Below are 13805 nucleotides of genomic sequence, written 5' to 3'. Positions count from 1 at the left end.
ATGTCTGGGAAACAGGAATACTAAGTTGTCTTCCTCAGGCCATGCGTGGACCTCATTAAGCTAACGAGGAGACAGACTTCGGGGATTGAGAGGCAAATCCAGATTCTTTGTTCCTTCATTGAACACAGTCCCAGATGACTGAGTTTAGTAAAGTGTAAGGGTGGCCCAGGGGAACGTGTGTTTTTCTCCTCTTCCTGTGATCACACTGCACTCAACCCCACACACATTCTCCCCTGACCCTCTCCAGCTCCCCTTTCCCTCATCTCACTGCCCTGGGCAGCCAAAGAAGTGGTAATTAATCCCCAGGGTGAGGGGTGTGTAATGGGAGTGCAATCCAATCCAACAGTCAACTCCATATATAATTAGTGTTTGGGGGTGTAAATTGTTCAAAGGGAGCTTTAACCGTTAATAAAAAAAAAGGCAGTTGGAATTGTGTTTAATGACAATATGGAAATTTACATTTGGAAGATGTAGGTATCTTTTGATTTTCATCTTATAATAGATGTTTTTTTTAATTTAATTTTATTTTTAAACTTTAAATAATTGTATTAGTTTTGCCAAATATCAAAATGAATCCGCCACAGGTAATTAAGGATGCTGTCCCTAATATTAAGAAACAAATTGAAGATAAAGTAGTTACTATACAGATGGGTCAGCCTCTGTATCCTTCAGCTTGAAACTCAGTTCCTTGAGGAATGAAAAACGATTATACTTGTCTTATAGGTCAAGTCTTTATAAGAATGGAAATGTGGCTCTGTACATCATTCAAACCAAGCTTGCTTAGGCTTTGGGTCCCAAACCTCCCCTATTCATCTCAAGAAGCTTGCTGAGGAGGAGGGATAGATTGGGAATTTGGGGTTAGGAGAGGCAAACTAGTGTATATAGGATGGATACACAGCAAGATCTTTCTGTATAGCATAGGGAAGTATATTCTCTATCCTGGGATAAACCATAGTGGAAAGGAGTATAAAGAAGAATATACCTATGTGCATAACTGAGTCACTTTGCTGTGCAGCAGAAATTAACATTGGAAATCAGCCATAGTCAATGAAAAATAAATTTAAAAAAAGAATAGTGCAGATATTATGAAAGATCTGGTGATAGGGAACAAAAGGAAGAAGAGGAAGACTAAGCCTTTGTCATAGTCTAACAAAGTGAGCATACACACACATTCCACAGTAAGGTACCCGGAGCATCAAACATATCAAGGGCGTGGTGTTTAAACACACACATATGGGAAATTAACATGTAAGGCGTTTTCCAATGCATAGACCAGAAAACTAAGTCTAAAACAGCAACAGCTAAATGGTCCTACTTGGACCTGCAGCTCCTTGGACTGTTTACAAGAGGAAATGTCTCTCAATCTGCTGGGACGGCGGCTAATGTAATTTTGTCCCTATCTGTATCAAACCAAGAGGCTGTTATCATGCATTCTTCCCATTAGCAAACTGTGATTTTTCTGGCTGACAGCTACAATCAAACTGTTTCTCCTTTTATGGATATAGATAGAATTTTTGAAAAGCCCTCTTACATACCCATCATATGGAGAGAGAGACATCTTCCAATTGCCATGTGTCCCAACTGATTTGAAATCCGTGACAGTAAAAGAAACACGCGGCTCCAACAGCCACTCAGCCACTGAACTGAGAAAATCGTGGGGAAATTCTTCAAGCTTGAAAAGCAACAGCAGGCACTGTCTCTCCCTCAGAACAATAAAAATATGGGTCTTAAGAGATCACTGGGCTAGGAAGTCACCTAAAAGTGTGTAAAGTGTTCAGCTGGTGTGTGCTGAGGTCCCAGGGCGGGAGTGGGGGTATATGCTTCATTCATTCAGTTATTAATTCAGGGAAGATGGCGGTACGTGGGCGGCCTCTCTAGGAAACTCCTCTGCGATCACAATTTCCAGCCTCCTGCTTTCTCTCCGCTCTGCACAAGCTTCAAGGACCATGACCTGGCTCCTGTCACTTTCCTGACTTCTCCTCACTGGAGGTGTCAACAGGCAGTGACATGAACAAAGAGAGACCACCAGAAGGAAAGAAAGAACTAGAGAATTAGCACCAAAATGATTTCGAGTTGATAGAAATCCAGTTATTGCATTCCCAAAAGTAACAGTTGCCATCCTGTCATTTCACTTTCAGAGCTGCATCCTGTAGCTTTAAAAAAAAATAGTAAACTCATCCTTTTACATTATAAATACTCGTTAATGGTTGAATAAACACGCCTTTCAGACAACAGGCAGAATTCAGCAGGGACTCCAGTAACAACTGTTGAATGACCCTAAATGGAATAACATTCTGGGGGAGCGGGGTTGAAAATGCTGGTTGCTCAGTCATGTTCGTCTCTTTGGAACCCCATGGACTGTAGCCCGCCAGGCTTCTCTGTCCATGGAATTCTCCAGGCAAAAATACTGGAGTGAGTTGCCATGCCCTCCTCCAGGGGATCTTCCCAACCCAGAGATCAAACCCAGGTCTTCTGCACTGCAGGCAGATTCTTCAGCATCTAAGCCACTAGGGAAGCCTGTCTGGCGGGGACAGGGGGTAGTGCCTGCATCTTTTTTTTCTTTTTCTTTTTTCCGTGAATGTAAGGAATTACTACAGGCAAGTCAATTTAAATTCATAGGCTTCCAGCCCCTTTTCCGAGGTTACTTACCAATTCAGCAGGTACCAGGTGGTGCCTTCAGAATGCAGATAGAACTGAACAGAATTACTTATTTTAAAAATGTGATCCAGATCAGCCTGTCCTGCAGGCTCAGATGGGAGGCAGTATGACTGCACCTCCTCCTCCCCTGACGTTTAGCTGTGTGCCACTTTCACTCATCAACAGGGTTTTGGTTTTTTTTTTTTAAGCTTCTTATTTTGTATTAGGGAATAGCAGATTCACAACCTTGTAATAGCTTCAGGTGAACAGCAAAGGGAGGCAGCCAGCCATAGACCTGTGTCCCTTCTCCCCCAGACTCCCCTCCCATCCAGGCGGCCACATAACGCTGAGCAGAATTCCCTGTGCTGTAATCCTTGCTGGTTATCCATTTTAAATATGATGGGGCTTCTCCAATGGCTCAGTGGGTAAAGAATCTACCTGCAATGCAGAAGACACATGAGATGAGGGTTTGGTCCCTGGGTCGGGAAGATCCCCTGGAGAAGGAAATGGCAACCCACTCCAGTATCCTTGCCTGGAGAATCCCATGGACAGAGGAGCCTGCTGGGCTACAGTTCATGTGGTTGCAAAGAGTCAGACGTGAGTGTGCGTGCTAAGTCTCTTCAGTCGTGTCCAACTCTTTGCGGCCCTATCCTTCAGTCGTGTCCAACTATTTGCGACACTGGTATGATTACCAAACTTTTGTTTCAAAAATCTGTTAGGAATTTATGTCCATGAGTGACAGCACTTCATTCAACCCAAAGCCTAGAAACTGATCTTATCAGTGCAAAGCCATGAGCTATGAATCACTTGGTGTCATCAGTGACAGGAGAGTTCTTGGCGGGGGAAAATCTAGGGAACAGCTGTGTCACGAAAGCCTCGGTGCAGACATCTGAGCACAGCTGATGGTGAAGCGCTTGGCCTCCATTCCCCCGTGCCATATTGCTGTGCCAGGGAGCCAGAGAACCCCGAGTGCCAACCTGCCTGCCGCTTCCAGAAGGATGTGACGACTCTTGCCCACATTTCACAAGGACGATCGTCACGTTCAGCCAAGCCTCCGAACGCCCCATCTGTCCCCGTGGCATCAATTACAGGAGCCCAGCTACTGAAACCTCCAGACGCCAAGAAAAGACTCCCTCGCCACGTGATGCTGAAGCCGCGACCTGTGCCATGTGGCTGGCAGGTCAGGAAGACGAAGTTGGCGCTTGTGATGTAAGATACTCAGCATTCTTACAGCTGAAAGGATTTTAATTTTATAGGTGATGGAAGACTCCTGTAAGTGAAAGGTCAGGTGATTTATTCAAAGGACCCCAACTGAAATCCTTACCTAGGTGATATTAGATCAAGGCAAGGCACTCCCGTGGTGGGCTGGCCGTGACCATTCCCCTCCCGAAGGGCCCCCCTGCTTCCCGTTGCTTCAAAGCTGGACCCCACCCTTCCTGATAATACCATTCCTGTGCCTTTCTTTCTTCATATGGAATTTTTTCCCTTATGAAATCCCTCTCAGCCAAGGTTTTTTTTGTTTGTTTGTTTGTTTTTAGTCCAAACAGAGAGAAAGAAGGAACAAAAGAATTTGGCCAGAGGTTGGGAGGGCAAGAATGGCGGACAAGGCCTTTCAGATCATTCTGATTGAAATCTGAGCCCTCTGATCCTTTGAAGGGCTTTGTAAGATGATTTTGTCTTACCTGTGACACCTGGAGAAGAACAGCAATCAAATTGATGAATTTACACTTAAACAGAAAGCTGCTTATGATAGAATGACAAAAACCTGCCACATTTAACCTGCATGTCCTGGAAAGCGTGTGTTATTTTCTAAGTGTGGCCGAGAGAGGAACCTCCTGTGAGAGCCTGTGACCTGTAGGAGACACGATGAGTCATCGTTGGTGTTTCTGAGAAGCCAGAGATTTAGGGGTCCCAGCCAACATCAAGAACATAGAAACAAAAGCTGCATTTGAATCCTTGTGCTTAAAAGCTAATGTGCTTAGTTGCTCGGTCATGTCCTACTCTTTGCCACCCCATGGATTATAGCCCACCAAGTTCTTCTGTCCATGAAATTCTCCAGGCAAGAATACTGGAGTGGGTTGCCATTCCCTTCTCCAGAGGATCTTCCTGACCCAGGGATCAAACCCATGTCTCCTGCATTGCAGGCAGATTCTTTACTGTCTGAATCACTAGGGAAGCTGTAAGCAGCCTTCTCACTTCTTTCTGGAAGCGCTCATAAAGCCAATGGCAGCACTGGGGCCCCTGGCTATGAAGTGCCCTCATCCACAGCATTCATTTAGTGCGTGGGAAACAGTTCCTCCACTTCTTACACGTTCTTCTTAGGGAAAAAAGAACCTCACAGCTTGGGCCATGGTAACACCTCCAGGACTTATCAGATGACAGGCTGACAGGCTATCAGATGATGAATTCATTTGGTGTGCAGTTGCCTCGTTGTCTGATTTGGATTCCAACTTCCTAAGAAAATTATCTCGACTTGTGCGGTGCCAGGGAACCTGTTTGTTCAGACACGTCAGTCTCTCCGTCTCTGCCAGTTTTCACAAAACAGGCTGGCTCTGCCGGGTTGGGGGGGTGGTGGGTAACGGGCGTCTCACGGAAATAGGAGTCCCAGAAAGCTGCCTGCCAGCCTGTCCGTGGGAGAGCATTCGGTTCCATCTCGGTCACGCAGGAGAACAAAGCGTCAGGGTGCTGCGATACTCCCGCCAGCAGAAACGGGAGGGTGGCTCAGACCCACTGCTGCTTAGAACTGAGGTCACGTGTGTGCTGGTGGGGGCGCTGGGGGGAGAGGAGGACCCTGCTCTCTGGATCCAGTGCTCACATTACTTACAAGAGCCAAGAGCTCTTGTAACAGAGATGCACGTGGCTCAGCCTAGGTTTTTAGATGCTCCAAGCCCAGGTTCTGAAGAGCCCCGGAGATGCGGTCAGTCACATGCATGATGTTTAACTGTACTTTTCTTAGGCTTTCTCACGGATTAGCATCACATACCATCACCCTGAGAAACAATGTGAAGAATGTTATTATCATAATAAAAAGCCAGACTCTAGGTTTTCCACATTTAAAAAGAAAAAAGACTCAAGGAAAAATTGGTTTGAACACTGAGATAATCAGGTTTCATTTTAGTGCCTCTGCAGTCTTATATTCTGGAGCTGCCACGGTGGTGACGACAGTTTTCTCTTCCTGCTGACTTGAAGGTCACCACCAGAGTGATGCCTTCCTGACAGCACGTGTCCATGGCATTGCCGGGCAATCTGGGTGACGTCCCATCATCCAATTGCCTTTATAATGATCTGACCTGGAACCAACACTCTAGAAATCACCTGAGAGGGAAAAAAAGGGCCAACCAGCAGGCAGTCTTCAGTGACTCAGTGCAGTGAGATGCAAAGATGAGAATTCTCACGTGTTCCTGAATAGGCCCTGACAGTACGTTTCTTCAGCATCTCAGGTTAATGTTGTCGCTCCTGTGATACAGTCAGAAAATAGGTGTGTTAGTTATTCACATACACTATTGTGAGAGTCTGTGACTCAGCCTCCATCTCAGGTTTAAAGAATACATTTACACACTACAGATAAAAACAGCACTGATGGCTGTATCCATATGGGGAATTCGAGGCCACTGCCACCCTGGGGATAACTTAAAAGGCTAGTGAAAACGAAGATGCCTTGGCTTATTGCCAGAATTCTTTCATGAAAACAAAATGCGTTTGAAAAAAATGATGATCTGTCAGTGACAAGGTCTACAAAAAAGAGGGCAAGAGAAAAATGACCAAACTCCTCTACTCGAGTGTGGGACAGATAATGATGCAGAGAATATCAGGTTGCCATGGAGATGTTCTCTGGCTTGTTGGCTTTGAGGCTGCACCCCATCAGAAGCCAACACACTCTCTCTCTTCTAAACTCGAAATGTGAATGCACGGGGGACTCATTTCTCTTCCACCATGTACCTACAACAAGGTGGGAAAGATCAAAGAGGTCTACGGCAGAGCCCACACTGAAAATATTCCAGCTGCCAACTTGCACACACGCAATGACTGCAGCCCGGGACAGCTCAGAAGGTAATTAAATGCCTGGAAGCGAAGTGTGAACAAGAAGTGGTATCTGAGATCAGGAGAGACATAGCCGAGCATGAACCAAAATTACCAAGAAGGCCTTTTGTGGTTGTTCAGTCACTAAGTCATGTCCAACTCTTTGCGACCCCATGGACTGCAGCACGCCAGGCTTCCCTGTCCTTCACCATCTCCCAGAGTGTGCTCACACTCATGTCCGTTGAGTCAGTCATGCCATCCAACCATCTCATCCTCTGTTGCTGCCTTCTCCTCCTGCCTTCAATCTTTCCCAGCAAAAAGGCCTTAGGGCCTGAGAATTTGAGAGACAAGCAACATCTGGCTCACTGTAAGCATTTAGTGAAGGAGCAGAGAGGAGGGTGTTCTAGGGAGGAGAGAAGGGCTTCTAAAACAGTGCTGAAACATTGACCAGCCAGTGAGGACACCACTCACTGTGGCTGAGGGACTTGGTGAGTAAGTAATGCAGTGAAGAGGGTTAGGCAAGATTACTAAGGACCAGAACTGAGATTCCATTTCAGAGGCTCTGGAGTTTGATTTTAGATCTGTGAGTAGGGTGGTGATATATAATGAAAGCCATGTTTTACAAACATTGCTCAAGAGTTATAAAGCTCAGGAGAGATGGGACAGGAGTGAAACTCGAGGCCGGGAGAGGTAATGAAAGCCTGGACCTGGGTGGATGTGGTCCTTGAGGAAAGAAGGGGATATTGACAAGGAAGCGTTCATAGCAAGTGATAACAGCAGGGAGGAAGTGGATGGAGGTACGGGAGCTCCTTTCCTGAACAGGTAGGCTGCGGGACCCCATCTGAACTCAGGAGTCAGACCTGGCTTCTAGCTAGCGGTAGATCTGGTCTTCTGTTCTGGGGCGTTCCGCAAAAAGACAAAAAATATTGCAGAGGATTTTTAAGATGTAAGCCTATTCTGTGTGGTGCTGTTATGGTGGATATGTGTCATCAAACAGTTTTCAAAACCCATAGAATGTGCCACACCAAGAGTGAATCCAAATGTAAACTACAGACTTAAGGTGATAATGACGTGTTAGTTTAGGTTTTTTTTTAAATCTGACTGTGCCGGCATGTGGGATCTTTTCGTGCAGCATGAAAACTCTTGGTCATGGCATGTGGAATCTAGTTCACCAACCAGGAATCAGACCTGGGCCCCCTGACGTGGGAGCTTTGAGTCGTAGCCACTGGACCATCAAGGAAGTCACTCCGTTTAGGTTTATCAATTGTAACAAATGGGCTGCTCAACTGAGCGGTGTTAGTAGTAAGGGAGGCTGTGCACGTGTACCGACTGGTTTATGGGGACTCTGTATTTTCCACTTCATTTTGCTCTGAGCCTAAAACTGCTCAGAAAACTTGACAGTCTATTAAAAAATAAGAACAAAAATAATGTGAATTGCCAGAGTTGGCATCAAAGACCCAACAGATAGCCAGTACGCATTCAAAGGTCAATCTGTGGACAAAGAAGAATAAACCACCATGAAAAGCAACCAAAACGTCATTCAAATGGAATAAACATAGAGGAGATAAATTGGAGAAAGAAGAGGTGGTCGAAGCTGGGCCCTCCTTTGAGGGAACCCATAGGCTTCACCCACCCATGCAGATCCGTCAGGATGAAAGGAAGGGCTCAGGCCTGCGTGGCCGGGAAAACATGAAGGGATCATGACCCAGAGACGGGGGTTTCATCATACACGTAAGGGGGGCCCTGCAGCCGCGTTCCTGTTTCCTCGTTGGGAAAGTTAAATATTCCCAGCGTGTTACCACAAGTGCTGACGATATTTTATGGGGAAGAAGAGACAGAAAACCAAGGTCTTTCTCTTGCTTCTGTGATTTGTGACCCAAGATTAAAGTATTTGCTTTGATCCTGGTTTGTGCCTTTGTTTGATGATTAAACCTTTCAAATGAGGATCACAGTTTTGGATGGTAATGTCATTGACACGATTTGTGTGATTTTTTTAAGCATTTTGACCCCTTAGAATAAAAGGATGCCCTGGCTACCTAATATTGTAGTATGGAAAAAGACCCATTAGAATCTGAAAGAAGGCAGTTCAAAATAAGTGTGTTAAACAGACTACACAGTGTATGATTACTATCACTACTAACATCTTATCTCTCATTCAGGGCGTGGTGCCTTATGTTGAGTATTCATGAATAGGTCAGGTTTATTGATTACATAAAGACCCATAATACACAAAACGTTTATACTGATGGTACCTAAACTATGTAGATGTTTAAAAATCCACCTGATGAAGTACTTAAAGGTGCTGTCTGATGAGTGGTTTTATGTAACTTAGGGTCATTTCACACTCTCAGATTCGTCTCTGGATGAATTACCTTCATCTTGCAACAGAGTCGGGTTATTGCTTTAATAATGCCCATGCCTGGGGTTAAATGTTTACCAGCCAGCTAATCAGAACTCAAGAGAATACAAGCCGTATTTGCACTGTGACAAGGTAGACATCACTTTACAATTAGCTTCAATACAACTGGAATGTAATCATTCCGGTATCACCTCTTTTCATTTCTCACTGCAAAGCATTAAAATAATTATAGAGACACATACAACTTTAGGTACCAGTTATGCAAACAAACAACACCGATTTTCATAAGGCTAGACAAATACACACATCTATGCACATCTTTACAATTATTATATCTTTGCCATCTTTATATCAAAAGTGGATTGTTTTATGTAAATGTCTCAGAGAAGTCAATGGTACCCCACTCCAGTACTCTTGCCTGGAAAATCCCATGGATGGAGGAGCCTGGTAGGCTGCAGTCCATGGGGTTGCTAAGAGTCAGACACGACTGAGCGACTTCTCTTTCACTTTTCATTTTCGTGCATTGGAAAAGGAAATGGTAACCCACTCCAGTGTTCTTGCCTGGAGAATCCCAGGGACGGGGGAGCCTGGTGGGCTGCCTTCTATGGGGTCGCACAGAGTCAAACACGACTGAAGCGACTTAGCAGCAGCAGCAGCATGTGAAATAAGATTTTGCATTTTCTTAACCATGAGATAAAAAAAATCTGATGTACAAATTAGGCACTGGGGATCCATGTTAAAAAATAACCATAAACATGTATATATTTATCTACATATATTGAGCATGTTTTGAATTGGTAACTTAAGAGCAATATAATGGTGGTCTTTTACATACAGGCAGTAGTTTGGAAATGCAAAAAAAAAAAAAAAAATACTTGATTCCATCTTAAGCAGAGTCTTGAAATTGTGGTTCAAGTTTGAGCAAAGGAAAAAATCGTCGCTGAAGATCTTACACTTGCACAGTAATGATGTTTCGTGTCACTCTCTCCTTGTAGGCCACGCAGTGCAGATTATTTTATGCAAGAAGCTAAGCGAATGAAGCATAAAGCAGATGCGATGGTAAGACCTTTTCTCTCCAGATCTGTTCCTCCAAATTGCGTTTGTACTGCAGCTTCATCGCTGGGGCAGCATAGCCGGGGTAATTATAAAATCTATTACAAGGATGGCTGGGTCTGTTAAATGCAGAAGTGTTTATATAATCCAGTGCTCATGGCCCAATAAATTATGACCTCAACTAATAATGTCTGACTTGGAGGAAGCCCTGGATAAACAAATATTTCAATTTAGTCCTAAAGTTTGAATGGGAACCAGAGGCAATGGAGTCAGTGGGTGGTAGTTTTTTTTGTCTTGTTTTTTTCCTTAAAAGAAAAAAAGGTTTGCATTTTTCTCCCTTGTTAGCCTGTCCAGTCCTTGGCTTGGTCCCAGGATCAAATCCCTTTTCAAAAAGACTTTTGTTGTTCTTCATGTGTACCTGCCAAAATAAATACTTCCTCTGAAACTGGACAACCAAGAAACTATTACACACACATAAGACAGTAAAGTTACTATGATTTGATGTTTTCAAAGAGTAAGTTTTCTTATTTGGGAAAGCTTAACGCCTTCAGGCAAGAGATATAAAACTTCTGATTTTTTTCTGTAAGAGATCATATGGTTGTCCCGTCTGAAAATCTCATCCTAAAGGACCCCTTCTTCCCTGGTCATTTCAGTTCCGCTCCCCTCCAGTGTTCATAACTGAAATCAGGGAACTAGAGATGAGTAAGGCATCTCAAATGACCTTCAGTTCAGTTCAGTTGCTCAGTCGTGTCTGACTTTTTGCGACCCCATGGACTGCAGCACACCAGGCCTCCCTGTCCATCACCAACTCCCAGAGTTTACCCGAACCCGTGTCCATTGAGTTGGTGATGCCATCCAGCCATCTCATCCTCTGTTGTCCCCTTCTCCTCCTGCCTTCAATCTTTCCCAGCATCAGGGTCTTTTCCAAAGAGTCAGTTCTTCACATCAGGTGGCCAAAGTATTGGAGTTTCAGCTTCAACATCAGTCCTTCCAATGAACACTCAGGACTGATCTCCTTTAGGATGGACTGGTTGGATCTCCAAGGGACTCTCAAATGACCTTCAGAGTATTATTCTTCCAGGGTTGCAGATGCATAAACTATAACCTCACCCTCCTCAATGCTACTGAGGTTGCCCACCAAGCAGTTATTAGTATGCAGCTCACTGCCTGGGTCCACTGGTATACCAGGGAAATAGTCACAGAGTATCAGAAAATACAGAAGGGAAGTAGGAGGTAGAGATCTTATCCTCACAATCCCACAGTCTGATGGAGCACGGGTCCCCAACCCCTGTGCCACAGACCACTACCAGTCTGTGATTCGTTAGGAACCAGACTGCATAGCAGGAGGTGAGTGGTAGGCAAGCAAAGCCTCGTCTGTGTTTCAGCTGCTCCCCATCGCTCACTTCACTGCCTGAGCTCTGCCTCCTGCAGGTCGGCAGCAACATTCTGTTCTCTTAGGAGTGTGAACCCTGCTGTGAACTGCAAGTTCAAGGGATCTAGGTTGTGCACTCCTTATGAGAATCGTCCCCAAACCATCCCCCGACTCATCTGGAAAGACTGCCTTCCACAAAACTGGTCCCTGGGGCCAAAAAGTCTGGGGACGTCTGTGGTGGAGAGGTCTGGTTGCCAGTAGATGCCAGTGCATGGTCACACTGAATTTTAAAGCAGGAAGTTGCCTGCCTGAATCATCCAAAGTTTACCAGGATTCTTCACTCCGTGTCACCTTGCCCAGCCTGGCCTTTCCCAGTGACACTGTGCTACAACCACACTGGCCCCTGCCGCCTGTAAGCACACCTGACTTGTGCCAGCCAGTGGGCTTTGCACCTGCAGAGGGCACACTCACAGTGTCTCACACATACACACTCTCACTGTCGTGCACACTCACTCCTTCAGTGTCCTCCCCAGATTCCGCCAGATCATGCTTTTCCTTCCTGGGTCACCTTCCGGGTCCCTGCAGGTCTCCTCCTGGAGGCCCCCCAGCCGCCCTGTGCCCCGTCACTTGCTCCCTCCTGCCCTCCCTTGGCACTGGACTCCTTTGCATTTCACTAGTTAATCATGGACTCCCTTGCACTTTGAGCTGTCTTATGAGTGCACAATTTTTTTCTCTCTAAATACATGTTCCTAGAAAGAGCTTTTGTGTGTCAACTGCAAATCACACAGAATCGGGTACTTCAGGAAATACTTGCTGAAAGAAATGACTTCCTTAGTCTAAAAGCACTGCCAAGAAAGACTCTTCTTAGGGTTAAAGCTGTTTAAATTTTTGATTTGCTAACACAGAGTTTTACCTTACATTTCCGTTTCCTAAAGTATCATGAATAATGAGAGGGTTTTTTTTTTTTAGAGGCAAGACTTTTTTTTTAGAGGCAAGGTCAGTAGTTAAGAGTCTCTGTAATTCTGTTTTGTTTGATGAATGAATGTTTGAAAACCTGGGAGATTATCCAATCCCAATTTAGAATGTGCTATCCATCAAGAGTAAGAATGTACGGAACCATGAATCTGATGTGTACATTTAGATTTATGAGAACTTAAGAATGTAAAGCTGATATAGGGAAAGATTAACATAAGTTTAGACGGTTCCCCACAAGGGCTTCCCCTGTGGCCCAGACGGTAAAGAACCCACCTGCAATACAGGAGACACAGGTTCAACTCCTGGGTCAGGAAGATCCCCTGGAGAAGGGATTGGCTACCCACTCCGGTATCCTTGCCTGGAGAATCCCATGGACAGAGGATCCTGGTGGGCTGTAGTCCATGGGGTCACAAAAGAGTTGGACAGGACTTAGCAACTAAAAAACAGCAACAAATCCTCCCAAATCAGTTCTATTGATGCTCAGCATTGTCTCCAAACTGATGCCATTCCTTGAGCTGTGCCTCCCCTCCCTGTCTTTCCTCTCCCTTAGGGCGAGGTCCTATTCATGAAACAACTGAAAATCCATGACTACACGGAGGCGTGGAGAGGTATTGGGTTGGCCACAAAGTTTGCTTTGGGTTGTTTTTTTTTCTTTTTGTACGATGTTACAGAAAAACCCAAATGCACTTTTTGGCCATCCTAATACGTGTCACAGTGTAAAAGGTAATAACCAAGGCCTTAAATTGTCCAAGTGGGAGTATACCATGAAAATGTGAAAACTCTTACATAGAGTCAGACCCATCAGCTTACACATGTATCAATATTGAGCACAACAGCAAGGACCAAGGAGTGAAGTTGATTTGACCATTAGGAGTTAAGAGAGAGGACAATAGAAATTAAAGCAGCTGTGAAGTTCTGTGCAGTTCTGATTGTGGTATGGATTTGGCGTAACTCTGTTTAACCATTCACTCACTTGCCCCAAACCAGCAGGAATCTGTGAAAATAACTGGAGAAGGAATTACCCTATTTCTACTTTTTCTGGGTTCCATTCGCAAGAGTTTGGAACTTTACAGTCGAGTTTCTCAAATAAAGTATATAGATTTTGTGACAACGCTGTTTGAAAAACTCTTCTTGAGGAAGATACTGTTCACTCTCAATCAGGTGGAAAAGTTTGGAAAGGCTCTGAACTATGCAGAAGCAGCCTTGTCATTCATTGAGTGTGGAAATGCCATGGAACAGGGCCCCATGGAGTCCAAATCTCCTTACACCATGTATTCAGAGACAGTTGAGCTCATCAGGTAAGCACTGCATTTTCTTGCAAGAGGGTGGAGCAGGGAGGTGGAGGGAAGAATATATATAAGTACTGCAAACACAGAAAAGATCACACTC

The 13805-nt window shown here is 44.8% G+C and overlaps 1 protein-coding gene across 6 annotated transcripts in view; it reads left to right on the top strand.

Moving 5' to 3' along the window:
- AFF3 (ALF transcription elongation factor 3) overlaps positions 1-13805 on the top strand; it is a 631738-nt gene that overhangs the window by 593695 nt on the left and 24238 nt on the right. For all 6 annotated transcript variants that reach the window (XM_059891654.1, XM_059891653.1, XM_059891652.1 and 3 more), the window contains 2 exons: positions 10012-10075; positions 13578-13714. In XM_059891654.1, the coding sequence (XP_059747637.1) occupies positions 10012-10075; positions 13578-13714 (201 nt within the window). The remainder of the gene's footprint in view (positions 1-10011; positions 10076-13577; positions 13715-13805) is intronic.

Source organism: Bos taurus, chromosome 11 (assembly GCF_002263795.3).
Source record: "Bos taurus isolate L1 Dominette 01449 registration number 42190680 breed Hereford chromosome 11, ARS-UCD2.0, whole genome shotgun sequence".
NCBI classification, from domain to species: Eukaryota; Metazoa; Chordata; class Mammalia; order Artiodactyla; family Bovidae; genus Bos; species Bos taurus.
This window is presented reverse-complemented; position numbering and strand designations above follow the sequence as displayed.